Here is a 27,944-nt window from a genome sequence, read left to right as displayed (position 1 = left end):
AAATTTGTTAGGGCGGGGGCAATATTCAAAAAGTGAGTTAAATTCATTTCCCCCCCAAATAAAAAGAGAGGGATAGTGACATGACAACGTTGTTTCCTCCTTCCAAGATCCACCGTCCAATTTTATATCCCTTTTTTCTGGTTACTCTTTACTACCTCCTTTTCATTTAAATTATATCGAACTCAACCCCCCCCCCCCCAGAAAAATATCCTGAAAATCCACCCTGCCTGTGCCTTTTATTCATCTTGTAGCTATATTTTAAATGTTCATATATCATTTGTTAATTGTCTCAACAGGGGGCCGTTTCATAAAGTTGTTCGTAAGTTAAGAGCGACTTTAAGAACGACTGGTATCCTTTCTTACGCGCTAAACCATCGCCAATGAATTTACCATAACGGGATCACCAGCCGTTCTTAAAGTCGCTCTTATCTTACGAACAGCTTTATGAAACATCCACCAGGACGAATTTCTACATTCATGATGGATGAAGAAATACTTGGATCTTTTCTGCTCCTTTTTTTTTTTTATCACAACCCACAAATTTAGTGCTATGCAGTCCAGGCAAAAAACTTCCACCAGTTCTGAAGATGGATTTACAGACAATATTCATCAGTCATCACGTCAATTGAACTCTCCCAGTGCCTTACCAGAAATTATGAACATTCCAGGCGCGGATCCAGGGGGCACGTGCCCCCCCCCCTTTTGAGAAGCAAAATTAAAATTTGTAATGAAAAAATGTAATTGAAACCGAGGTGTGCCCCCCCTTTTTTTTTTTTTGGCTTGTCAAAATTTTCCTATGAAAAATTTGCCCCCCCTTTTGGAAAATCCTGGATCCGCCCCTGGAACAATCCATAATATATTTACCTGATTTAACTAGATCCTCTATACTTAAGGTCTTGGTTAATCTTGAGTGCTCTGAATCTATACCTTTTCACAAGATTTTGGACTCAATACAAATGTAAATTTAAGAAAGAACAAACAAAACAAAATAATTTGATAAATCAATTTTTATTGTAAAAAAATGAACTGCATAATTTCATTTATGCTTGGCGCTTTGTTTTTCTTCAATTCATGTTATATATATTTACATTTTACAAAAAAATTTATACAAAGAAATCATTTCATTTCAGGCAATAAAAGGAAAATAAAACAAGATGAAATAAGAAATGATATTTCATTAATCATATTAGATTTTGCAAGTCATATAAGACAAAAAAAGAAGATTAAAATGGGAATATAAAAGTTGGCTAAAATATGTAGAAATGAGTTAATATGGTATATCACCATTCATCATACTCTATAAACATCACTTTTTGTTCAAAAATGAGGAAAGAGAAATAAAAATATTTCTACTCATCAACTACCACTTTGAATCTGATAGATTTGTGCACAAATCATGATACATTCCCATTACAATATTGTATTTCTATGTCATGTGTCACAAAGGACACATACATACACATAGGCTATATACTTTTATGAATCCTACCTATTCAAATATTACTTGCAAGTTGTAGCCACTTAGCTAGCCATCAAGGCAAGCAGTAGAAACATCTGACACACGCTTGCAAACTTATCTGCAATGAAATAAAGCAGTCAAATCTACCTTCATTTGAAAAAGCATGATACAGAAGCAGAAAATCTATTGCCTATAAAGACTACACTGCAAAAACTCTGGTGTTGATTTAAAGGGGAATCCAACCCAAATAAAAACTTGTTTTTATAAGAAAAAGAAAAATCAGACAAGTTGATAGGTGAAAGTTTGAACAATATTGGACAAAAAACAAGAAAGTTATGAATTTTTAAAAGTTGTAAATATTGGTAATCACTATACTCATGGAGACTTCAAATTGGCCGCATATGGGATGTCATAGTGATGTAAGGCAAGGACTACTCTTTCATGTACTCCACTACATATTATGGCTAAAATGTAATTTTTCCCAAAAGTTTTCTTTCAAATTATATTTTTGTATCATGAGGACATAAAACAATATACTACCTGGGTTATATTTAGATTACTGCCCCAGGGGACTGGGTACTTAGGAGAAAACCACAAATCCCTGATAATAAAGTACATGGCCTATGGGAAAGTTGTCCTTGCCCCTTGTCATAATTTACTTACATACCTGCCAACCTTTGATAATAAAAAATCAGTATCAAAGCTACGACGGCACCGAGCGGGTGTCCGGCCCGCTCCAACGGTAAGGACTCTTTGCATTTACACCATGTAAAAGTAGCATTTCCCTACACCTTTTAAAGCAAATTTACCCTCATTACCACACCAGAGGATGACCTACATGTAATCGACCTTAATTTATCAATTAAAAATTTAGAAAAGGTATTTAAAATATCACTTTTGTGACAAAAACCCACCTAATTTCATTCAGGTGTGATTTGTTTTCATCTAAATATGTAAGGAATAATTTTTCTTGTTCACCAGATCTCTCAAAAACTTTAATTTTAAGCATATTTTTGTGAGGCCCTCTATTGGTGGAAAAAGATTGATGCAGATTCTCTTTTCAATTAGAAAAAAAATTATTTCAAGAATTCAATTGAATTTTGGGCCAGGGCATATTTTTTATGATAAATTTAGATTTAAGTTAGCCCTACTTTATTAAAAATTGATGTGCCAAAAAATCAAACATCTATTTATCCAACCTACATCATCAATGCAATCATGCATCAAGTCAAGAGGAAATAAGCCAAACATTGACAATCTTATTTCACCACACAGGGGTTACTGACCGAGGACAAGGTTCTATCATAAACTACAATGGATAAGTGTTTGTTGGTATAAGAAAGCAGATTTTCAACCATGATAAAAACGGAGCTGAAACTAACGGCTGCATGCGCCCGACCCGCACCCACCACAGCACTTGCGGTGCGCCGGCGAGACGGGAAGGCTGAGGCGCAGCAACTCGGCGGGCGCCGGGAGTTTAGGCAAGCGAAGCAAGTAGATTTGGTGTTTGACTTCGAAGGCTAAATTGAGATCAAGAGTTGAAAATCTCCTTTCTTCCTCGAAAATTTGACAATTATTTGAGAAAATAAAGTACAGATCAATGTTAAAATTGCGTTGGGATGGATCTAAAAGTTAGAGTAACATGCGTCGGTGTGCGGCCATTACTTCAGCGCAGCCCAGCAGACAAGCAATATACCACTGAAATCACCAACACACTCTAGACATGTACACTACACATTCTCTAACTCACTCCCACACTACAAAATCATCCGGCGACATGGGCAATACTTCAAATAAAGTGATTTCTTCTTACCTAAATCACCACATTTCGCATAAAAAATATCACCATCGGTGATTCTTAACATCGTAGTTAGGAAACAAGGGGTCTAAAAAAGTGAAATTTTCACAGTTTTTCCGATGTTCGTGGATTGTGAAAACATGTCCTCACTAAAAACTGGCACTTTCGCGAGCCGATATCAGCCGCCATTTTTTTCCGGAAGTCAACGATAACATCGAAGAATAGCGTGTATGCTCGTTATTTTCACATGCATTTGCAATGGAACTGGGCACTTAGCAGTGTTTGTGCGCCGTTTACTGTGTATTTGCGTAGCCGTGCGCTCCAGTCGTTTATGCGTTAGTCGCATCTTACAGCCGTGAATGCGTTAGTCGCATCATACAGCCGTTTCAATAATTTCAACACTAAATTGATTACCGGGTAACCCAAAAATCGGAATTTTGGTTTTAAAATTCGGAATTCGGAATGGAGGTCCAAAAATCGGTATAATTCCGCCAAAATCGGAATGGTTGGCAGGTATGTACTTACCCAGTTGCCAATTTGAAATCTATATACTATCAGTGATCTCAATTTTAAAGCAGCTATAACTTTCTTATTGCTTGTCCGATTTCTTTCAAACTTTCACCATTCTGTTTAATTTATTTTCCTCCTTCCCAACACAACATTTTATGGCCAAGGCTGGATTCCCCTTTAACATCAGCTTGGAATCTATATATGTCCACACCAGAGAAGTATTAATAATTAACCCAAGTTTGGAATCAAACCAATGTTGTTTTAAGACTAATTGGTGTTGTATAAACACATATCTGGTGTTAGACCAAAACCGAACTGGTGTTGTTTAAACACTTCTCTGGTGTGGACATATATAGATTCCGGGCTGGTGTTAAATTAACACCAGGTTTTTTTTCGGTGTAGTCAGGAATCTGAGAAACGACGATGTAAGATTTCAGCTTACTTATTAAGCACCTTTGAGGTGTCCCAGGTACAAGAGGTACCTGATCACCCACCAAAGTTGTTGGCTTATTGTTACATAATTGTGGTAAGTTTGTTGCTGACATTTAGCACAACGCTTGGCATGGTATATTTAGTAGGCACATATATTATAAATTATTATTAACCACATAGCTGGGTAACCACATTTGTCATTTTTCTATTGCCAAAATACTGATTGATTTCAACTGAAGATCATCAATATCTTAATTTCACTGTACTTACATCAAGTAACATGTAAATTCCATTCTCGATCACATACCAATTTGTTTTTCAACCATTGGGTATCCCTGGTTTCAGTTGACTACTGAAGTTTGTATTACCCATAGGCTCAGTACAGAGACCATCAAGTTTCAGTACTAGTACGCAACAAGTTGAATTTATTTCTTGTGTCCATAAGAAAGAAAAGCAAAATGGTTTCCAAAATAATGCAATTCATAAAATGTTTTAATGTGATATTTTACAAAGAGAAATATCATTTTGAATTGATATTTTACTGAGATAATTATCTGCATAACAAATATGAGAGTTAAAAGATATATATATGTTAAAGTAATGACACAGATATATTCTTACACATGATATAAAACAGATATGAACGAAATGATAATGTACTGTCATAATGAATTGCAGCTAGACCAAGTCAAATGAATTACAACCCAGGAAAAGACTACACATTAGATTATGATTGGCTTGAGTATAATCAATTGGGAAAGGTTTGATGACAGACGCTTTGTGATTGGGTAATTCTGAAAAGACTGCCTTTCTGTCCTTCAATGAAGATCCCTGAAGACCATATCCTTACTATCTTGACTTATGATTGGCTGGAATGTCATCAAAGGGGAAAAGGTTGATAATAGGCACCTTGTGATTGGGTTATTCAAAAGATGGATTTTTTTTGTCCTTTAAATGAAGATCCCTAAATATTGTCCACCATTAATTATAATCACAATCAAGGTCTATGATTGGCTGATTTGTTGAGCTACTGGTGGAATCTGATAAGAGGTCATCTGTCATTGGTCTGCTCTTGTACAGGCTATATTGTCCAAAATCCACTCCTCGAAGATCACAGTCACTCATCACTCTCAATGTCTATGATTGGCTGATCTGTTGAAGTGCTAGTGAAATCTGATAAGAGGTAATCTGTGATTGGTCAGCTATAATTGGGAAGGGCTAAACTTTCTTAAGATCCACTCCTTGAACATCACTCATCATCACTCTCAATGTCTATGATTGGCTGATCTGTTGAGGCACTAGTTATATTTGATAAGAGGTAATCTGTGATTGGTTGACTCTTGTACAAGGCTATACTGTCTAAGACCCACTCTCTTGATATAACAGGAACTCTGAATTTTCTCTGCAGACCTGAAATGGAGAAACAAAGAGAATAAAGAAAAATAAACATTAAAGACACTTGAATACATAACAGAATATTGTGTGCATATAATTGAAAATGACATATATATTCATATATTGGTTGCATGAAGATTATTCGAAACCCGATACAATCCTCCTCCCGAAATAAATGAAATTAATTGGATTTGTTACAAACAGTGAAAAATTTGTCTTACCTTGGGAGAAAATTCCAAAGAGCTGATAAATTGGATTGACAATTGGTAAAGTTGGCATTGTGTTTGAAAATTGGCTCAGATTTTCATAATTTAAGGATACTTAACCTTGTTAGGTTTTTATTCAGAGCTGGATGATTTAAATCAGAAGAAATAAGAGACTCTAAGCTTTACAATATGTCATTTGTCAATCATCTATGTGAATAAGTTATTATAAGGCACCAACAATTCTCTCTTTTTTTTCTGGGACTGGCTGTATATCATAAAGCTTAGGATCTGCTTGTTCAAGCATTACAGAAATTTTCTTTTTTACAGACTTATTGCAGGCTTTGAGCTTGTCTCTCTTATATATTATCATGTAACATTCATCCAATTCTAATATAACTGGGCGTTGTTGTGGTGAGCGCCTGTACTCCAAGTTACAAAATTGATACACAAGTTGGAGCCCTGGTCACATCTTTTGGATGGTGACATTCAAGATCTGTCTAGATGTAAAACATATCTGAATTAATAGAGTAAACAATTCAGATTATTTGGTTCTCTCGTGAAGTGGTTGAAACTTGGAGAAAAAGTTACAACGTTTTGTTGGCTACTGCTCAGCCTTTTCAAGTGATGGAGACTCAGGGTAGTGCGAAGGTTATATATATATAGCGTGTATGTGGACATTGGTGACGGCCCGCCATAAGTTTGCCATACGCCGTTGGATATGTCCACTGATACACATGTGTACACACTCAGTTAAACACAAACCTTACACAATCACAATTTTTTTGGGCGTGTGAATGACTACAGGAGAACAACTTTACCTTGGTAGTCTCTATCTGTATCTAGGTTAGGTTCTACGATGATATATGCCTTCCTACCAGGGTTGTATGGGAAGAGAGACGGATGCTGGACTGTAGAGGCTCCACACATCTCACACAGCCCAACCAGTTGATCTGTGACATAGATAGAAATAGATAAATGGTTAGGTTCTACGATGATGAATGCCTTCCTACCAGGGTTGTATGGGAAGAGAGACGGATGCTGGACTGTAGAGGCTCCACACATCTCACAAAGCCAGACCGGTTGATCTGCGAGATAGATTGATACATAAATGGCTTATTTATAAAAATTATATCATCATTCAATCATTCATATAAGGTCAGCCGCTATGACTGATTAGCCTCGACATAAAATGTTTCCTAGGTAATTGGTTATATACCAGCTTGGTGTTTACCAACAAAAATGCTGTCCTGCTGAGTTCCTATGGGAGTTTACCATAAACAGAAAACAGAAAATTCAATCCAATTTAAATTCATTAGTCTATAATATATACTGTTTCCCCAGCTGGCTTTACATAGAAACTTAATTACCCCCCCAAAAAAAAAAATGCACACATTGACATGGCTAGATTATAAATAAAAAATCAAACATTGCAGCAAAGGCAGGATTGCCATCAATTCACAGGCTGCACAGTTATGACATTGTATTTAAAATTATCAACAAAACAAATGGGAAAAAATATAAATAGGCTAAATGTCGATGAATTTACAGACGGTACCGTGATGAAAGTTATGACATTGTATTTAAAATTATCAACAAAACAAATGAAAAAAATATAAAAAATAATAGGCTAAATGTCAATGAATTTACAGACGGTAGAGTGATAAAAGTTATAACATTATTTTCAAAATTATTAACAAAAGGAGAAATATATATTGAATAATCAGGCTAAATGTCAGTGGATTAAAGGCTATACAGTAATTAAATGTAATTCAAAAGCATCAGCAATTGAATGAAAATCATAATTTGAATAATTAAGAGCATCACAATGAAAGCATTATAATGCTGTGGGTCTGCAACGTTGTACAACATGAAGGATATATATACAGTGAGGCATGTCTGAAGTTTTGAATTAGTGTTAAATCGATGAAGTTAGACAAATCATAAAGCTTTGCGTAACTGACACATTATATTATATGATCAAGCTTTTCAAACAAATAAAATTTGCTTGGATAGCTCGTAAGCAAGAAATTGATCCATATTGTGCTGTGCTCAACCCAGGTTAGGTAAAAAGGCACCTAGCTGGTACAGGGCTCCCAGCTTTTCAAGACAACAAAATTCCCTGATTTTTCCCTGATGAAGTTTAAAAATTCCCTGATAATTATTTAATCCCATTCCAATTTTGCATGTTGTCTAATTTGTTGCAGTGAATTACATTTATTTTCAGTATAAAAACAATGTTAAAGTAATTAGTACCACCATAACCAGTCATTCAATGGATGTTGTTTTGATACGCAACAAAATATAACAGTCTGACTGACTACTGTGCTTTCGACTTTTGGGCTGATCAAAACTCCCTGATTTCTACCTCATACGAGTGATTTTTCCCTGACTGGAAAAAAGTAAAATGATTTTCCCTGATGGGCTGGGAACCCTATGGAATTTATACCTTGAAACACAGTGCACGTAACAGCTGCTCTGCTATTAAAAGTAAGGGTAAATATGCTGCATTTATGTAGAGTGCTTAGAGACTTCTGCAAGAGTGTTTAGCGCAATACAAGCAAGGATAATTATTATGATGTTAGCATCTGTAAGAGCCCTCTTTCTCTTACCTTTATTCAAACCAGTGAAAGGTCCAATACAGCATAGGTCAAACTTATCCATGAAACCTGGTCCATCTATTGTCCTGGCTCTCTTTGGTCCATGATGGTCAAGGCCATTCACGACATCACCTTTGACCTCATAGTCTTCCTCGGCCAGGAGTTTTCTTGCTTTCAGGCTGTCATGAACCCCTGATTGAGACAATAAAAAATCAATTGATTACAGATTTCTAGGTAGTACAACTTCCAACAGGGATTATTGGCACAAGGGAGGTTTGACACTTTACGTAATTATTCCCCCAGGTGTTGTTCCATCACTCAGACTGGATTTCAGTTTTATAACAAATAAAAGTGAAATCATATAACTATATAATCCAACTATCAGCTCATCGGTAAAGACAGTGGCGGACCGTGACCCGGAGGACACAAAACACTGGAGGGGCACAGCATTGTTGACAAACAATACAGTGCCCATCCAATCAATTGTCTCCTCCGGGTCACGGTCCGCCACTTGGTAAAGACATTACTTCACTCTCCCTTGCCCGACGATGCCAGAATCAAGACAAGGAATGTCAACTTAAAATGTAGACTGTCCTGTACCTTTTCAATGCTTCTCGCTCTAAATTTACCATTGCAGCATGTATGACAGTGTACAGGGGTCCGTTTCATAAAACTAGTTTCAATAACAAATTTACAATAACAATTATAAGCTACTGAAATCCTTCAAACTGATTGGCTTATAAATAATTTGTTATAGAAATCTTGCATTTGTTATAATAAAAAGTCTTTATGAAACAGGACCCAGATATGCTCCACTTCTTGAAGGCAATGATTTACTAATCACAATTAATATAATCCAATTTTAATTTGACATAAATTATGTGCAGTGTACAGGAAGAGAAAACTGAATTAGAAAAATAAATGTGGAATTACATTGAAAGCTGACGATCCATGCCCTTGCTGCGATGCCTTGGAAATATTTCAAAGTTCGTTCACAAACCAGCGATGAATCTGTGAAGATAAAAAAGCATGGTTTAGGAAACAATGTGAAAAGATCTGTGTGGTTTTAATGCAATTTATGCTCTTGCCTTTGGTTTTATGAATGATTTTTTTTGTTTTTCTTCTTTTGTGTAATCTTCAAAAGGGGTTTAAATCAATCATTAAGATAAATTGATAAATCCAAGATGAACTACACAGACATATAGTGATAGCAAGAGCATTACAAACAAATTGAATTTCTCTGCAGTCTCGCCTGCATTCCACGGCTCAATATAACAGCAGAGTTGACTTTAAAGACAACTATTGAATAATTGCTCACAAATAAAACACCATTCTATGATAATAAAATACTATGTTCATTGATATCCATGACCTTTGAACTTGATCATGTGACCTGAAACTCATGCAGGATGTTCACTGATACTTAATTGCTCTTAATGTCTAAGTTTCATGAATTAGATCTATAAAATTTCAGTTATGACAGCAATGCAACAAATACCCATAACATCGCTAAAGTTTGTTGACCCTAAATGAGCTTTGACCTTGGTCGTAAGACCTGAAACTCAAACAGGATCTTCAGTGATACTTGATTGCTTTTATGTCTAAATTTGATGAACTAGATCCATAAACTTAGGGAAAATGATGATGAAGATGATGATAATGCAGATGAGGGTCATGACTCATGATGACAACAAAATTGGAGATGATGATGTTGAAGATAATGATGATAATGGAGATGATGATTATAATGGAGATGATGGTGGTGATGATGATGATAATAATGATGATGGAGATAATGATGATGATAATGATGATGATGTTGGAGATGAATGGTTGTTGATGAAGATCAGCAATAACAATAATCAGTACAAACCTGTCTTGACAATGACATGAGTGGTATTTGCATTGAAGGCACTAGCAAAACGACAATTGGCCAGTCGGCTTGTCAGCTGTTCAACTTGACGCTATAAAAGAGGACATGAATGGACAAATGATTAAAGATCTTATTTCAGTGCAGTTACAAAATGTCTGAACACTAAGTATTTTATGATTTTCCCCCAAAATGCCAAAGGAGGTTCTCGATTACAAATGTTAGCAATTCAAATTAACTCTCAGCCATTTAAAATTTTCAAAATCCAATATCAGCTTGCCACAGTTTTATGAAAGAATTGAAATAAGTACTTAAGATTGAAGGGGGCATTTTGACAACATGGTACAAAAAACATGAACTAGCTTTGATAGAGATATACCATACTGCCTAAGTGCCCATACATCAATTACCTATCAAAGTGAAATTACTTCATTGGTTACCTGTTGCAGAAAGAATTATGTTCAAACATATCTGAAGAAAAAAATCAAATGCAGATCATACCTGCAAACTTCTGATTAGTTGAAAATCAAATAGTGATTTTTTTTTAAATTAAGTTTGATGGCAATTCAGTTTCAATGAGCCCAAAAATCACTTGTAAATCTTGGTTTCTACTGTCTTGCAGAAAGAAAATCATATGTACGGTTGTTAAATTACGTTGATTGATTTTTATTATTCAACAGGGGATCCAGGAAGTCTGATCTCCAAAATCTATCTGTACTTCAAATGAAACCTATTACTTATAGCACTCACCAATTCTAATCTATTCAGGCCAGTAGCAATTAATGACATTGGTCGGGAGGAAGGTCTAGGACTTGGACCCAGACCTGCTTCAGGAGTTCTCACAGACTGTTCTCCAGACCTTCTACCAGACTGAATACTGCCTGTCCTCTGGGTCCTCATGGAAGCATCTACTGGGCTTGGTATGGAGGAAGTCTCAGGGGTTCTTCTAGCTGCTCTATCCACTGGGGTGTGGATTCTGGGAGTTTGTTGACCTCGAGGAGTGATGCTTTCTGGAGCTTTGTGACCCCCTCTATGTGGTGACCTTGATGGTCTTCCAACTGTTGAGAATCTGCTGGAACTGACTGTTGGAGTTGTTCGTGAAGGAGGTGTAACACGATGTACTGCGTCATGATGTTCGTTTGTCCTATCAACAGAAATGTTTCTTGAGTTTCGTGGTGAGTTTGCTTCATCTTGAAGCAGGTCGTCCTCACTGTCCACACTACCTATTCTTCTCTTCTTGGATCTCCTTCTTGCCGACCCTGTCCTAGGTGATAAAGAACACCTAGATGATTTGGCTGAAACCATGACAGCACCATCATCACTGTCAACTCCAGAGCTATTATTCGATTCATCCTCGACCCTTCTCTTCTTTGTGGTCACCTTCTTGGAGCTACTCTTACGGAACTGTTCCACTAGACTATTGACAGAGCGCATGCTGTCGGTCATTGACGAGGACGATGATGCCTTCTTCAAGGACCGTGGTGACAAGGGTGGAGGAGGAGATGGAGATCTCGGTTCCATCATCTTTTCCACTTTATCCATCTCATCTTCTTCATCAGAGGAAGATTCTGAACCTACTCTCCTATCCTCAGTCCTCCTTGGACTACTGTGTTGAGTTCTTCCAGAGTGCTTTTTTTTCTTTGAATCTGGGATTGATGCACCTTCTGTATCTTCAACAAGTAAACCATTCTCCTCTTCATCATTGGTATCATCATTGCTCCTGCTCCCTCTCTCTTTGGCCAGTGCTTCCTGAAGCTCAGCCATCTGTGCCTCAAGGGCCTGCATGTCTTCACGAGTCTTCTCTTGTTGCTGAAAGAAAATGGAGAACAAACAGATCCTTGACTACTACACAGAGCTGCCAACCTCAATTATGAAAAATCTTTTTCATAATTTCCTTTTATCCTATTCTCAAACCTAAAATCCTACTTTTCTTTAAAATTTTGAAACCCCCCCAAAAAAAAAATCTTAAAAGTTCAAAAAAGTTTATGTCCCTTTCCATCTTGAATTGCGCTGCAATGGCCACAGAATATGACATTCATAATAATTGTATGGTGGCTACTTTTGTTATTTCTAGTTATGTACAAAGCAAACTGCCCAACCCCCCCTTTCATTACTGGTATGGGGGATAACCAATGTATCAGGGACAAAATATGATTTTCAGTATGGAGGCCATTTCCTACTTCCATTCATCCCCAAACTATCTTTTATGTCAAACTACAAAGCCATTCATAGAGATGTTCACCATTTTCCGAGGGTCATCTTGATACTTAAAAAGAGCATTTTGCAGCAATTGCCTCTTTTTTTACCCTATGATTTCCTTTTCTTTAGCACGGTGGGGGGGGGGGGGGGGGTTCTACATCACTCAATATACCTGTGTGTTCATGATTTCACTCTGACTGGAGAGAATTGATGAAGCGTTGGTGAGATTCATATGATGACTGGCACAACTATCTTCTGAACTTGCTGATCCACCTGAAATCAAGCATGATTGTTACGGTAAAACATATGGCCAGTATTTTTAAAAAGTGGAACGCCTCTGGCAGTCTTGCCTGCATTATACTTTTCGATATAGCAGCAGTGCCGACTTTGAAAACAGCTATTGAATAATTATTCACAAAAGAAAACACTCATATCATAATAAATTACTATGTCCATTGACCCGACATGACATTTGACCATGATCATGTGACTAAAGACATGTGCAAAACAAACCCTTTGTCTATGTTTCATGAATTACATGTGTAGATCCTTAAAGTTATGCCAATTCAACAAAGACCCCTAACACAGCCAAAGTTCATTGACCTTAAATGACATTTGATACCCAGGGAACATGGTTACTCTTATGTCCAAGTTTCATAAACTAGATCCATTAACTCTTAGTTATGATGACAATGCCACAAATACCCCCAACATGGTTAAAGTTCTTTGACCTGAAGTGACCTCTGACATTGGTCATGTGACCTGAAACTCAGGCAGGATGTTTAGGGATACTTAATTGCTCTTGTGTAAGTTTCATGAACTTGATCCATATACTTTCAAGTTATGATGACATTTCCAAAACTTAACCTTGGTTAAGATTTCTATATTGATTCCTCAACATGGTCTAAGTTCATTGACCCTAAATGACCTTTGACCTTAGTCATGTGACCTCAAACTCATGCATAACGTTCAGTAATACTTGATTACCCTTACGTCCAAGTTTCATAAACTATGTCCATATACTTTTTAAGTTATGATGACATTCCAAAAACTTAACCTTGGTTAAGATGTCAATGATGATGACGCTGCCGCCGTCGAAAAAGCGGCGCCTATCGTCTCACTCTTGTGACCTAACGATCTATGATCTAAGATTGAGGCTGTTAATTGCGCACATTGGTGCACTGTCATGTATTTTCCAAAACTGAATCTTTTTTTTTTTTTACAAAACAATGCTGTTTTCTAAATTGTGCTGATAATACCAATTTATCTATAAAATCTATTTTTTTTTTCACTTTCAATCACCAAATGGAAATTAAAATTGGCATATTTTTTTCTGAATACTGGATCAATTTCCTTAAAAAAATGTATTTCAATATGCAAATCAGACAGTTTGAAGCAATTTCAATCAGTATCCTCCATTGCTTTTTTTCCTCAAATTTTGAAAGAGGCATGTAAAAAAGTTAGTCACATTCATGTATTTTTTAAGCTTCAAACTGCATACCTGTATATTATGATGCGCTTGAATTACGCAAAACCCTCTTTGCAGGCAAATTTTTTCTTTAAAATGTTTTGGGCTGCTTTTTCCAAATTCCAATTTGTATAAAGAAACATAAACATAGCAATAAATGGGGATTTTCCAAGGCTATTTTATTTTCTTCCAGGTCTCTTTTTTAGCATTCATTTAGAGGGCAAAATCGTCCGGGCCCCTATGCAATTTTTCCCCTGCCCCTTTGTTTGCAGTAACCTGACCTACCCTAGAAAACCTGCCAACTTTTTTCTTCAAAATTTACCTGCCCTCCCCCCCAAAAAAAAGGTGGTCAACTGACCCAAATTTTCATGCATTTTCTACTTATCCTTTAACAAATAAAGTTGGTAAAATTTGCTAAATGTTGCGATAGAACATTGTCCTGAATAGCGTTGATCTCCTTGTTTAAAAAGATCTTTCATATCATTAAAAAAAAAAATCCTGACCTAATCTTTTTCCTTTGTTATGGCAAACAAACAATTTTCAAACGTCTTACAGAAAAAGAAAGAATATTTACCATCTGTCACATGGTGCGGATCTGTGTGGTCACTAAAGAGCATCTTGGGATCATTCACCTCCTCTTCTTCCTCTTCCTCCTCATCATCGTCATTTGCCAAGGGTTGGAGGAAGGAACATGGTATCAATTCATCATCACTTTCATCTTCTTCATCTCTTGCGACTTGAACCATTCTCTTAGCCTTCCTTTGTCTCAGCCTCCCAATAGTACCTTCCTCCTCGTCATCATCATCATCACTGACATCGTCTGCGATCACCTGTTTTCTCCGCCTTGTTCTAGTTTTAATCACTTCATCGCTCTCATTTGAGGACTTGATTGTAGGTTCTGACTGTGTGTCTCCGATGACCTGAGATGTCACCTTCCTTGAGGTCTTTCTTTGTGGTTCATCAAGTGCAAAGACATTGTCCTGGACACTGCCTTGATCATTAGAGGCATCCTCAACAGCAACTTTCTCTCTTTGATCCACTGACCGACGTTTGGGTTTTATAGGCGTGTCAGCTATGCTTTTGTCTTCGGTCTCAGGTACCTTTTTTCGCTTCCTAGACACCACTCTCGGTGTCTCCATGACAAGACTCTTAGACTGAGCTATGTCCTGTTGCTTTGAGATGGGGTCTTGTTCAGGGCACAGGAGAGAACTAATATCAGGTTCCATCTCTTGTTGCACCTTCTTTTTCTTCGCTATTGCTTTTGATAGTCCACTTGTGTGAATAAAGGACAATGTGCATGATTTTGACATATCAGGACAGGGCGGAGTGGGAGGTATAGGTGCTTCGGTGTCTTCATATTGACAGCTCCTTTGTGATACCACTGCATCCTTTGTTACTTCAATGTCAAGAGATTCATCAGGATGTTTCTTGAGAGTTCTTGGTGTTCCCTTCTTCATTTCATGCTTCAGTTGTGATGGATCACCAGATGACTTCTTTGCATTCACTTGACCACTTGAGCCATGAGCATTATCTCCCTGTGATATAAACACTATATCTGCATTCATACTCTCAGATTCTTCTTCCTGTTGATGACTAGCCACATCTTCTTCTTCAAACATATCCCTTGATTCTTCATATAGATTAAAGATATCTTCAACAGAATGGCAAGACACGTTGGTTTCCTGAGACTCTTCCTTCTCAGCCAAGGTCAACCCAAGGTCATCCACAACAGAGACACATTCTACAGGTTGGCTGCTAATTTTCTGATCCTCCTTTACTGTATTGCTCGGAGCAGCCTCACTTTGATTTTGAGCAATATCTCTTGATTGCCTGGCGCTTCTTCGCAGCCCCAGAGGAGACGTCCCTGGTGTGTGCTGACGATGCTGTGCCCCTTCATGCAAGCTGCCCCTTGACTGTTGGAGAGTTCTGGCAGGTATGATGACATTTGATGAGATCTCATTCATTTCAGATGCACCTGGTGTTGTTGGGATGGCACTGCCATCAGGTAATGAACCGGATTTTGATAAAACTTTACTTATTCTACCAGAAGAACGTCTTCCACTGCTACCACCTGCATCCTTGTTGCATTTCTCATCAAACGTATTACCTCCACTGGATGGACTAAGCAGCTTAACTGGCTCTTCCACATCCCTACAGGTAACAGGACTTTGAGTGTGCCGTCTACCACTCCGACTTTTCCTTTTCAATTTGAGTGATGATCCACTCACATCTAACACCTGAGAGGTATTACCAGGAGACAAGGATGGGTTTAAAGAATCTTCAAGGTTAATGTTAATATTCTTCTGGCTGTCAGACAAAGGTAAGGATTTACTCTTCTTTCTGGTCACTGAAATGACAGGCTGTGGACATTGTAACTTTTCATCTGTTACTTCCAAAGAGACCCTATCCTGAGGCGACTTAGATGCCTTGCTTAATTCTTTATGACTAGAGTCTTCTGGTTCCATTTCAGATAGGTTGGCATCTTTCGTTGGAGTTGTTCTGTCTGGAATCGGTTGATCCAGACTATCAGAAACTTGTTGCACTTTCTGACTTGGTGGGGTTAGCATTTCTTTTACAGCTGGACTTGCATCAATAGTGAATGTCTTTCTCTTCCTACGGGATATCCTCCTTGTTGGTCTGCTATTAGCTGATCCTGAAGAAGTCTGAACCTCTTGCAAATCATTACTAACACCGGATTCCTTTGGGCTATCAACCTGTTGTTTATATCCGGATGAAGTCATAATGGAAGAGTTCTTGGTGACATCATTTTCTGATGTCTGAAGTTTGCTTCCTTGATGTCCATCTTGGGACACTTTTCTCTTAGATTTCCTCAGAGGCTGTAGCAGAGATTCACTCGGCTGGGAGTTCACATCAAGAGACATTGGAAATGAACCCGAGGCTTTAGCCTGTGAGATGACTGTTACACTTGCTTGACTCATCTGCTGGACTGAACAACTAGAACCAGACAGTACTGTAATTACCTCATCCGATTTCTTATGCAAGGAAACGTCTGCTTTTGCTTGACCAATATCAGATGCTGTGCCACTGCTGTTCCCACTTGGGCCAGGAGAAATTCCCACAGAAGGATGTGGTTGACTGGATAATGATGGAAGAATACAATCCATAATGGACATCTCATCATCGAGAGAAGATTTCTGTTTCACGGAACTGCAAACATCATTCTTCTCTAATCCCAAGGATTCTGGCAGTTCAGGCTTCAAAGCTTCATCCGGGTCTTCATACACATCACTATCAATCTCTAAGTCAATGGACTCTGTGGTATCTGACCCTTTACACCTTTGAGAATTGCAGACACTGCCCTTGTCTTCTTTGGGAATGTCTTCAGTATAAAGAGGCAGTGATGACATAGGAGGTTCTGCAACATCAATAACCTTCTCTCTCGATTCTGACTCTGTTCCCTCAATGGCTGATACACTTGATTCTGCTTCAATGCCTAGATCACTAGCCCCTGATAGTATTTTCCTACTTTCTCTCGTTCTTCCATCGCTTTTCTCCTCTCCCATTCCTTCAACCTCCTTCTTCTCTGCAGGTAGAGACAGCACTTGCTCAGGAACATGACAGCTGTTAAGAGTTTCAGGAAGAGAGCCTCGTTTAGACCTCCTCAAAGGTGGGGTCAACTGACTGGATAATTTGCTTTCAGGAATGGATTCTCCTTTTTTATTTGATGAGCTCTTGCTATCCTTTGACCTGTTTTGTCTTGAGGCCTTTGTTTCGGGTTGTTCAAATACGTCTGGTTTGGAAGGGAGTTCTCTCTCAAGACTCTTCTTTCCTTTGGGTGGATCTGAAATACAAGGAGTCTCAAGAATTTTGAGAATATTATTCACAGGGGTGTCATTTTGTAGAACTTTACCAGTCTGGATATTCGTTTGACTTTCTGGAGAAGCTTTCATTTTGTCAGAGTTAGATTTTCTCTTTTCTGATGCAGCCCTACTTTTGTCTTTCATATTTGTTTTGACTGCAACATTACTGGGAGATTGAGTTTCAAATGAATCAATGTCAAATGATTCAGTAGACTCTCTTTTCCCTTTCTCCTGATTTTCTTGGGCATGGCGTCCAGTTTTTCTGACAGATCTACTCTCTGGTACCTTTTCAATAGTGAGTTTGCCTTTCCTCCTTCGAGATGATCGTCCACCAAGTTCAGTTGGCTCAGCCTTCAGATGCTCTGGCTCAGTGCCAAACTGACGAGCAAGTTCTAAGGCAAGTTCCCAGTCACTCTTGATAGCAGCAGCTTCTGTTTGTTCCTTCAGGCTTTCTTTCATGCGCTGCTTCATGGTCCTACGGCTAGGTAAAGATTCCTTTTCCACATCCTCTGATTCTTTCTTTGCAGCTTCTGTTTGTTCCTTCAGGTTTTCTTTCATGCGCTGCTTCATGGTCCTACGGCTAGGTAAAGATTCCTTTTCCACATCCCCTAATGATTTATTCAAAGTTGAATCTTTGTCATTAATTCCCTTTTCACTTTCTTCATGATCAAGTGTAATATTTTCTATTCTTGTTTCTGTATGTCTACCTGAACGACGTCTGCCATTTTTAACCTCTCCTTGAACTTTCTTTGGGGGAGTAATTATTGTCTTGGGGGATTTTGATTCTTCTGAAGGTTCTGGTTGATCCCATATAATGACTTCTTTAGGTGTAGATTCTAAGGCCTCTTCCAAGGGCAATATCCCAGCAATTACATCATCAGTTTCTTGATCATTTCCAGTGCCTTGAAGATTCTCTGTCTTTCCAACCTCCTCTTTTTTCTCTGCATCTCCATCATCGGCATCATCATCATCGTCAGACTCATCACTTCCAGCATTCTTACTGACCAGCCAGTCCAAGATCCTCTCCTGAGGATCAAGGGGAGGACTCTTGTCAACTCCATTCTTTGCCTTGCCGTATGTGGTGGCAAAGACCCTTCGTCCATGATTCCTGTTGATCACTACTGGCTGGGAGTCAGTGATCCCCCCTCCTTCTGATGACTGCTGACTTCCTTGGATATTGCCACCAACATTCTTTGCCCTGATAACCACAACTGGAGTAATAGGCAAAGGATGTTTCACCAAGTTCAATTTCACAGGCTGAGCTTTATCCTCCTGAGCATTACCATCTTCATTGAGATCATCACCACCTTCATTGTCAAGACCGCTGACATTATCTTCTATGACAACATTTGCGCTATCAACTAGATCACCTTCTTCAACAAGGGTTGTGACAGTTCCAGCTTCCTTTGGGTGATTAGAAGGCGATACTTTTTTACTACCATCATTACGATTGCTGCATAATGGATCTCTGATTTGTCCTTTTGAGTGGGCAGTTGAATTGCTTTCTTGAACTGAAGCAGCAAGCTTATCTGCAGCTTTGCTTTGAGTCATGGAATTCTCTTGATCACTTTCAGAACAGCTACTTGCACTCTTGTTGTCTCTCTTTGGCTTTAGATACCTGCCTTTCAGGATTGGGAACTCCTTCTTCCCATTCTGATTTTTCTTTCTTCCAGCCTTCCGTTTCACCTTCCGTGGTGTGCGCTGACTCGGTATAAACTCATAGGGATCTTGATCCACTTCTTTAAGATTGTTCACTTTGCTAGGTCCTTTAGGAGCAGGGACTGAAAAGATTTCTGAATCTGTAGGAGTCGGATCCTGGGGTATATGTGGTAGACTGTCATGGTCAGGATTCTTGTTCTCCTTGTGATGTCCAGAATTGATGGGAAGAAGATTGATTTCATTATTGATTCTTTCCAACTCATTGCTGTGCCCGGAGATGATGTCCCCATGGCTAGATAGGGGAGCAGCGTTAAGGGAGGTCAGAAAGTCCTCAGCCTCTTTCTCCATTTCTTCATTTTTCCGATCCTCATCTTTGGAGCCCTTCTTCCCACTGGTCTTCAGTCTCGGGAATGATGAACTGTGATTTGAAAAGAGAATATTGGGTTCAATGAAAGATTGTAGAAATATACAGAACATTTATGGAAAAAGCATTTCATGTACTTTGTGTGCATGCTGGTGTGATGTAAGAAATACCAATTTACTACCCCTTGAAATTGACAACTGCTTACAGTTCCATTTTACTAGATATATTTAAAGAAAGTCCGTGCATTTAGGGCCATGTCCACAAACAAACTGATTCAAAAGATAAATAAAATAAAGCCTAAAACTAACAAAACTTGAATATAAAAAAAGAAAGCTTTTTCACTTTAAAGTGTATGATTATCGTACAGTTTCATGGCACACAATGTGCATGATAGCTCCACCTGTAATTATATTTTCTCAAATAGTAGAACGTAGCCCATAATATAGATCCATAGCACAATCATCACTGGGGCCCTGTAGTCATACAAATTTTGGGGAAAATCCCATTTTGTTACGATGACTACTATTGATAATGTATTATGCTGCGTCAATTCTGCTCTCTGTACCCCAAAATGAAGCCACCGTGTCCTGTCAAAAGGGAGCAGTTCATTTAAAAAATGTTTTGGTGTTGCAGCAGGGATACGCACAATTTTGTTTCTTAGGGGCTCATCACTGGGTAAATTGCTTTACTTGGTCAACAACTGCCTACTTCCGTTTGGTTTCATCCCCAATGATCTAATCCTTGTTTGTCTATACCAGTTAGTCTCCTAAACATTTGGTCTAATTGCATTTTTGACTTCTTATGAGTTTGTCTAATTTCCAGTTTATAGGCTATACCCATTTTGCCTAATATTTACTTGGTCTTAACCCACATATTATATGATGTGATGAATTGATCATGAACCACATTTTCATACGACAAAGTGCAAAATAATTAGTCAGACGAAATGGGAATTCAACTATCTGTGCATAAGAATAAATGCGAGTTAGACCTGGGCCCCGTCTTACAAAGAGTTATGATTGATCCAATCAATCGTAACTCTATGGAAATCCATCAGTGTCATATTTTTTTCTACAGGAAATTTAAACAATGTCCTTTGTAAACATAAAAAACAGTGAATATTCAAGAAAATAATGAATGCATGAATAGGAATATACATCATAGTTAGAAAATATTTTGAACAAACATGCATTATAGATGTTGACATTGCTGGTCGTCCATAGTTGAGATTGATCGGATCAATCGCAACTCTTTGTAAGACGGGGCCCATATGATGCTTGGACCAAAAGTGGGTTTAAGCATGATGATTTTTGATTTGAGAATTAGACCATCTGTAAGTATACCAAATGGATACAATCGGTATCTAACCTGATATTAGTATGACCAACTAGAGGCAGCTCAAAGGCATCACTTTCACTGGAATCACTATCATGATCTCGATACACGCTCACGGTCTCAGCAGCTTTGCGTTTGGTCTTCCGCATGTTGCTTGATCTCACTTGACCTTTGACCTTGGCCTTCTTCTTAGGTGTCGGCTCTCTGGTCTTAGGATCAGGCTGGGAGATGAAAACTGGACCTCGAGGTGGGGAACCTAGGATGTGATTGGAAGATACAGAGAAGTAGTAATAATCCAGGTTTTGAATCCGACGGGGGGGGGGGGGGGGGGGGGCAGATTCCCCTCGATTCAAAGAAATCACCCTCGCCCCCTCCTTCTGCGTAACTCTATTCAGTGCATCCTCCTCCCTCAACACAACCCTCCCACTCTCCTCTACCACTTGCTTCTCCCATCTTTTTTGGTCACCCCAGCCACCTTGAACTCAAGTGCCCATCTCAAAGTATATCAAGAGCAAAATCAGCAGAATCCTAAGAATTGTGCAAAATACATCTGGGGCACATAACATAAAGCTTAGCAATCGATCGTAGAGATGATTTCTATGATTGATCATACACAAAAATCAATGGAATCAATTGCAGAAATCAGCCCCATGATCAATCGCTAAGTTTTACAATGAATCAAGTCTGGCCAAAAGTCATGCTGAAGTGCAAACAGGAATATGATATTGAAGATTGCTTGGTAGCATCTGTCCCATGAGCATGATCTGATCAATGAGGAGATCCATTATAAACCATGTGCAACTGAGAATTAAAGTGCAATTTATTGTCGACTTTAAAGCTTTGAGAACAAAATTACTGACAAAATAATAGTAGGCTCACTGGCTCAGTATATACATTTGTTCCCCTCTTTCTTAAGACTTGTATTATGTTTTTGTTTTTTTCAAAGGTTCATACTTGAAAAGTTATTGTGCCAAAACCATAAATTGTGTTCGGTTGTCCTAAATACAATTATCTTCAACACCTAGAAGAAGCACTCAAGTGTAATAAGGATGGATTAAGCTGCCTGATATATAACTTACATTGTAATCCCGAGTCTTCCTCCACAGCAGTAATAACAGAACGTACAGCTTTGACAATCTTATCCAACTGTTCATTCTTGGTCAGACTCCTGATTGAAAAACAAAACAAAAAACAAGAACAGATTTAGCATTTATTTGAATAGCCTCATAATGGTCTATCAATAATATCTTCAAGCACAGACTCGTAGTTGACACTTTAACCAATTGTACCATGTCTAGAGTTAAGACTAGATGCCAAACTCTCTGTGCCAAATAAGAGGCAAGCCAGAACACAGTGAATCTAGTCTCACTAATTCAGACTCCGCAAGTTTGCATTATGCACTATGCAAATTGTGAAAATCAAGGGTCTGTGCCTGCAGACTACATTCCTTCCCCTACTTCTCATTCACCTATTAATTAACCTCAACAATTAATATCATGACAAACTTGGTGGGACATTCCTGACTTTGTTAGCATTTGGGGAGCACTTCATCAACATTTCCGTCTGACAAGTTGTCAGATCCAACAACTTTATTTGATTTTGATTGGCTGACAAGCACTTGTTACCATACTAAAACTGAAGGATATAACAGGACTTGTCAGATAAAACATCGGACAAGTCTTTCATGAAACGCTCCCCATATCAACAAAAACAAAAGGATAGTATTTTCTTAAATTCATATATAATTTCTTGGCAAAAAAGGGAGATAGATATTAGAAATTTGGGGAGCTTACCTCTTCGTGATGACGACTTTACATAAAGGGCAGCGTGCTGATGGCTTTCTTGAACTTTGCAGCAACGCTAGAACACAGAAACTACAGAGAGAATTAAAGAAAGAGAAAAATGAAACAAATACTTGCAATTCTTCTAAAGCAAATAGTATACGGTACATGTAATTATGATGCCAGCTGATAAGAAAATATGTGATTTATAAAGCACCAGAGGACAGTTTCTTTAAAAAAGTTATGACAAATTCACAAAAACATTTTAAAGCTACTGAAATAATTCAACTTGATTGGGTGAGTGATCATGATGTAATAGTTGATTCATTATCGAAATTGTCAATTTGATAGCATAGCAAGTCTTTATGAAATGGCCCAATATGACCCAGATCCACTCTGCAGAGTATTCAACAGCTAGACGTTCAAGGTCAAAAGTACAAAAGAAAAATTATCTCAGCTGAAGAAAATCCTCTGATTTTGTGTGATTCCCAGAGACTTAGTTTAATAGATAAAAAATGATTTCACACTTTTGATATTGATATATGTGACGATGAAAAAAAATGTTCTTTTCCTTTCCAAATTTGACATCTCCCTAAGAAAAAAATAGGCAAGTATCTTCAATGGCTCCAATTTGAAAACGAAACGAAACAAATACAAACAGACAAAGAAAAATATGTATGACATAGAGTCCTCAGAGACGTCATGTCATTTTGCTGTATTAAGAGCTATATAAGAAGCTGCAGAGCGGAATATAATTATCATTACATGCAAACAAACACACATCTTGATGGAGACTGTAATTCAAAGAGGCTAATTGGACAGAGGAGGTAGAGGAATTACGAATGTACCATATGCTACTCATAATCTTTATACATTTTCTTTTTGAACCTTGAAGAATAATCTCTTTTAGCAGCTTCAGAGCTATCCCGGGATGAAAAAAATCTGTGTATCAGTGCAAGGTGCCATGGTGAAGTTAATTTGGAATTTTGAAGCGAGTGTGCACCTTGCAAGTAAAAAAATGCCTCTTGGTTTACATCATAAGAGACCCAACAGGAGGCTGCATCACATGGATGAATGGCAGTGCGGCCTCTCTAAATACAGTTACGTTTGTTCCTATTACAACAGTAATTACAATGTACAATGTACTACAATGGCCGTTGGAGCATAATCGGTAAATAGGATTGTCTGAAGCCATTTGGTAATTCATTTTCATATTTGTAGTATGAAAGTTGTAATATTAAAGTCTGTACATTTGTTTTCATTGTAGTGGGTGTAATTATAAGACTACAAACATAATAGTTGCATTGTGGGTAAAGAACAAATTTATTTGGGCTGTTCAGGATATATAGGAGCTTACTTGCAGAACTGGTGATCACACTTGGTTGAAACAGGATCTTGGAGCAAATCCAAACTACAGATTGAAAAAATGAAAACAAAGAAAAAAAATCTAGGTTAGATAATAAGAGTTATGATATGTATATTTATTATAAAATATGATGTAATGAAATGAAATTTATACTAGTCATGTGATACAAAAAATTCAAAAAGACTTGCAAACTATGCACAACTCGAATAAATATCAAACTTCAGTTCAAACCATGTTTGAACTTCTCCCTGAAATTATTCACACTGCATAAAAAAAGTTAATTCATTTGATTAATAAAGTTGATAAATAAATTTTGACAAGTCTTATTATGATTTCAAAGATTAACCCTGAAGAAATCGACAGGACAAATTTGTGGATGAAGTGCTTGCCAATTTTTGTTGTGAATTGCCAGAGGCAGCACACATCGGGGAGAGGGGAGAATCTAAACAGCCTATGTCTGTTAGGATTAAGTTATGCTTTCATTTTGTTCTACTTATTGTAGGTATTCAATAATGCAGATTCAATAATAATAATGGATTCTAGAATATACCCAGCCAAAAGTTATCCCTCTGCTGCTGCCAATTAAGAAATTTATTGTGCACTCAAGAGTTTGCTTCCACCCCCCCAAAAAAGGGGAAGTTGAGACCTCAACTTTACCTACGTGGGGGAAGCAAAATAACTTACCAAATTGAACATTCCAAGTTTTTCTGCATCAACCCTATGCTATCCGTGATTTTCTTTAGTCTGACGACGTCCATGTTGGTTCTTCTGTAATCTTTTATCCTTCACGCCTTTTATCTCCATTTATACCGTCATCGGTCAATTCTGTAGAGAAGAAAATATTCATAACACTTCTCAATCCATACCTTCAATTTCGTAGCCTAGGGCTAGTATTCAATTCCATACTTAAATCAGTTTTTTGCTTAAGTGAAATAGTTTTTTATTCTATTCAATTGTATTTTGCTAAAATCTAGGTCAGCTGCCTACCAAACTTAAGTCTGGCTTGCGTGCAGTTTACAAGTCATGATATGCACAGTCATACATTCTGCGCCCAGATGGATACGTACATTGCGCATTATTTGGCTTAAATTTTATGACGTCACAATGGAATAAAGCCCAAGTTCTACAAGTGCTGCACTCAACCCAGGTGAGGTAAATGGGTACCGGTAGGAAGTAATTCCTTAAAAAGCTGTGTGCGCTATGAACGCCTAGCTTAGCCGGGTAATATAGCAGCGCCTTGAGCACCTAACAAGGTGGATATGTGCGCAATATAAATACCCTATATTATTATTATATTATTATTACTATGCCTCTCTTGCTATGATATGGCGATTTTCTCAGATCGGGAAGGATCGTTTGATAGATGAATTGATCTGGGCACAATACGACGTTAGAACGCTGTATTTACGACAAACACATGCTTAATGTGTTCTTACAACGATAATCAGGAATGGCAAATTAAGATGTTGGATACTGTTGGTACAATGCTTCTCAACCTTTTGTACGCTTTTCCCAATCTATCATAATCTGACAGATCTGGATAGATCATTAAAAAATTAGTAAATTTCCTATTCCTAGAGATCGAGATCTGATAAATGAATATGCGAATAGCAAAACGATCCCGATCTATAGGAATACTCATGAATATTCATGATCTTGAGCTGCAACCCCGTACATGCACAATTTGTGTTTGCGATGTTTTGGAATCGGCAGTGAATTAATAAATGTGAGGAAACTGTCACTGGCTGTAAATCACCAATTTTGAGACTGATCGGAGGATGGACACGGAGTGAAATTAGAATGACATGTAAGATTAGTTTTTTAATGTTTTTAAGGTCATGTTGTTGCATGAGTTTTAAGTTTAATAACATAAAGTGACACCTTTGTCACTCAGGAGTATAGTCCAGGAAAAATAAGGTTTGACCGCAAACAAATTGCAATAGAATTTTTTTCAACGCAATGCATTTCCATGAAGTCCCCAAAATGACATACTAAAAGTCCAGAAAAATCCATTTAGTGGAAAGATGTCTAATTTGCATAAATCCAAAATGGCGGCTACCATAAGAATTTTTGATGATTATTGATAGTAGTACACACATTGTTTTGATCATAGCACTTTCAAAAATCATGATAAAAGCATGAAACTTTCACCAGTGTTATATCTTACTATAGGCTTCATTTTAAAATCAGAATACAAGTCAAATTTGACCTCCGCTGACCTCTAGAGGTCAATGACCTTAAGGTCAATGACCTCTAAATATAAGAAAATTGATGCTTTGCATCATTGGTACATAATAAATATGGTTATAATGAAAACAAAATGATTCAATATTGACTTTCAAGGTATCTTGATATTTTAGAAAGAATTTGGTGGGTTTTAAGTCTTGACCTTTGACCCTGGAGAGCTGGAAAAGGTCAATGACCTTAACATTTTAGAATATTGACACGTAGCATCTCTGATTTATGAACAGGCTTCTAGTGTAAAAATTGCAATACAATTATTTTTAGCACGATGCATTTCCATGAAGTCACCAAAATGACATACTAAAAGTCCAAAAAAATCCATGTAGTGGAAAGACGTCTAATTTGCATAAATCCAAAATGGTGACTATCGTGAGAATTTTTATGATTATTGATACATGTAGTAGTACAAACATTGTTCTGATCATAGCACTTTCAAAAACTATGATAAAAGCATGAAACTTTAACCAGTGGTATATATCTTAATTACCATAGACTTCATTTTGAAAGCAAGATACAAGTCAAATTTGACCTCCGCTGACCTCTAGAGGTCAATGACCTTAAGGTCAATGACCTCTAAATATCAGAAAATTGATGTTTTGCATTAATTAGTACATAATAAATTTATGGTTATAATGAAAACAAAATGATTCAATATTGACTTTCAATGTATCTTGACATTTTAGAAAGAATTTGGTGGGTTATAAGTCTTGACCTTTGACTCTGGAGAGCTGGAAAAGGTCAATGACCTTAACATTTTAGAATATTGACCCGTAGCATCTCTGATTTATGAACAGGCTTCTAGTGTAAAAATTGCAATTCAATTAATTTGAGCACGATGCATTTCCATGAAGTCACCAAAATGACATACTAAAAGTCCAGAAAAATCCATGTAGTGGAAAGACGTCTAATTTGCATAAATCCAAAATGGTGACCATCATGAAAACTAGTCATGATTATTAGTACAAGCACTGGTCTGATCATAGCACTTTAAAATATTTTTATTAAAGCATTGAACTTTCATCAGTGTTATATCTTAATTTTATGCTTCATTTCAAAATTAGGATGCAAATCCGATTTGACCTCCGCTGATCTCTAGAGGTCAAATACCTTAAGGTCAATGACCTCAAAATATCAAAAAAATGATGTTTTGCATCATTAGCTCATGATAAAAATAGTAATAGTAAATACAAAATTATTCAATATTGACTTCCGAGGTATTCTCGAATTTTAAAAAGAATTTGGTGGGTTATAAACTTTGACCTTTGAACACTGGAGAGCTACATGTAGAAAGGGTCAATGACCTTAACATTTTGGAATATTGACGCTAAACATCACTGTTTCATGATAAACAGGCCTCAAGGTGTAAAAATTGCAATACTATTTCTTTCAACACATTGCATCTCCATGAAGTCTCCAAAATGATACAACAAAAGTCCAGAA

The 27,944-nt window shown here is 37.5% G+C and overlaps 1 protein-coding gene across 1 annotated transcript; it reads right to left on the bottom strand.

The window, feature by feature from the left end:
* Positions 1-995: 995 nt before the first annotated feature.
* On the bottom strand, positions 996-25,086 carry LOC129275168 (breast cancer type 1 susceptibility protein-like). The gene is made up of 13 exons (XM_054911958.2): positions 24,945-25,086; positions 24,252-24,305; positions 22,907-22,987; positions 22,193-22,281; positions 21,147-21,369; positions 14,509-19,832; positions 12,639-12,739; positions 11,018-12,076; positions 10,271-10,361; positions 9,331-9,408; positions 8,410-8,589; positions 6,619-6,750; positions 996-5,609 (listed from the first exon to the last, which is right to left on the bottom strand). Exons 1-13 carry the CDS (start codon positions 25,016-25,018, stop codon positions 5,449-5,451), a joined length of 7,647 nt encoding a protein of 2,548 aa, XP_054767933.2. The 5' UTR covers positions 25,019-25,086; the 3' UTR covers positions 996-5,448.
* Positions 25,087-27,944: the final 2,858 nt, after the last annotated feature.

This window comes from Lytechinus pictus, chromosome 13 (genome assembly GCF_037042905.1).
Source record: "Lytechinus pictus isolate F3 Inbred chromosome 13, Lp3.0, whole genome shotgun sequence".
Lineage (NCBI taxonomy): Eukaryota > Metazoa > Echinodermata > Echinoidea > Temnopleuroida > Toxopneustidae > Lytechinus > Lytechinus pictus.
The sequence above is the reverse complement of the archived record's forward strand: the minus strand, read 5'-3'. Positions and strand labels throughout refer to the sequence as shown.

Bases quoted from the DNA above. Each gene is read 5' to 3' on its own strand.
- LOC129275168 (XM_054911958.2), bottom strand. From the start codon at position 25,018: ATGGACGTCGTCAGACTAAAGAAAATCACGGATAGCATAGGGTTGATG. The intron at 22,282-22,906 runs GTAAGCTCCCCA...TTTTTCAATCAG, and splicing joins AAAGTCGTCATCACGAAGAG to GAGTCTGACCAAGAATGAAC. The intron at 21,370-22,192 runs GTAAGTTATATA...ATCACATCCTAG, and splicing joins GGAAGACTCGGGATTACAAT to GTTCCCCACCTCGAGGTCCA.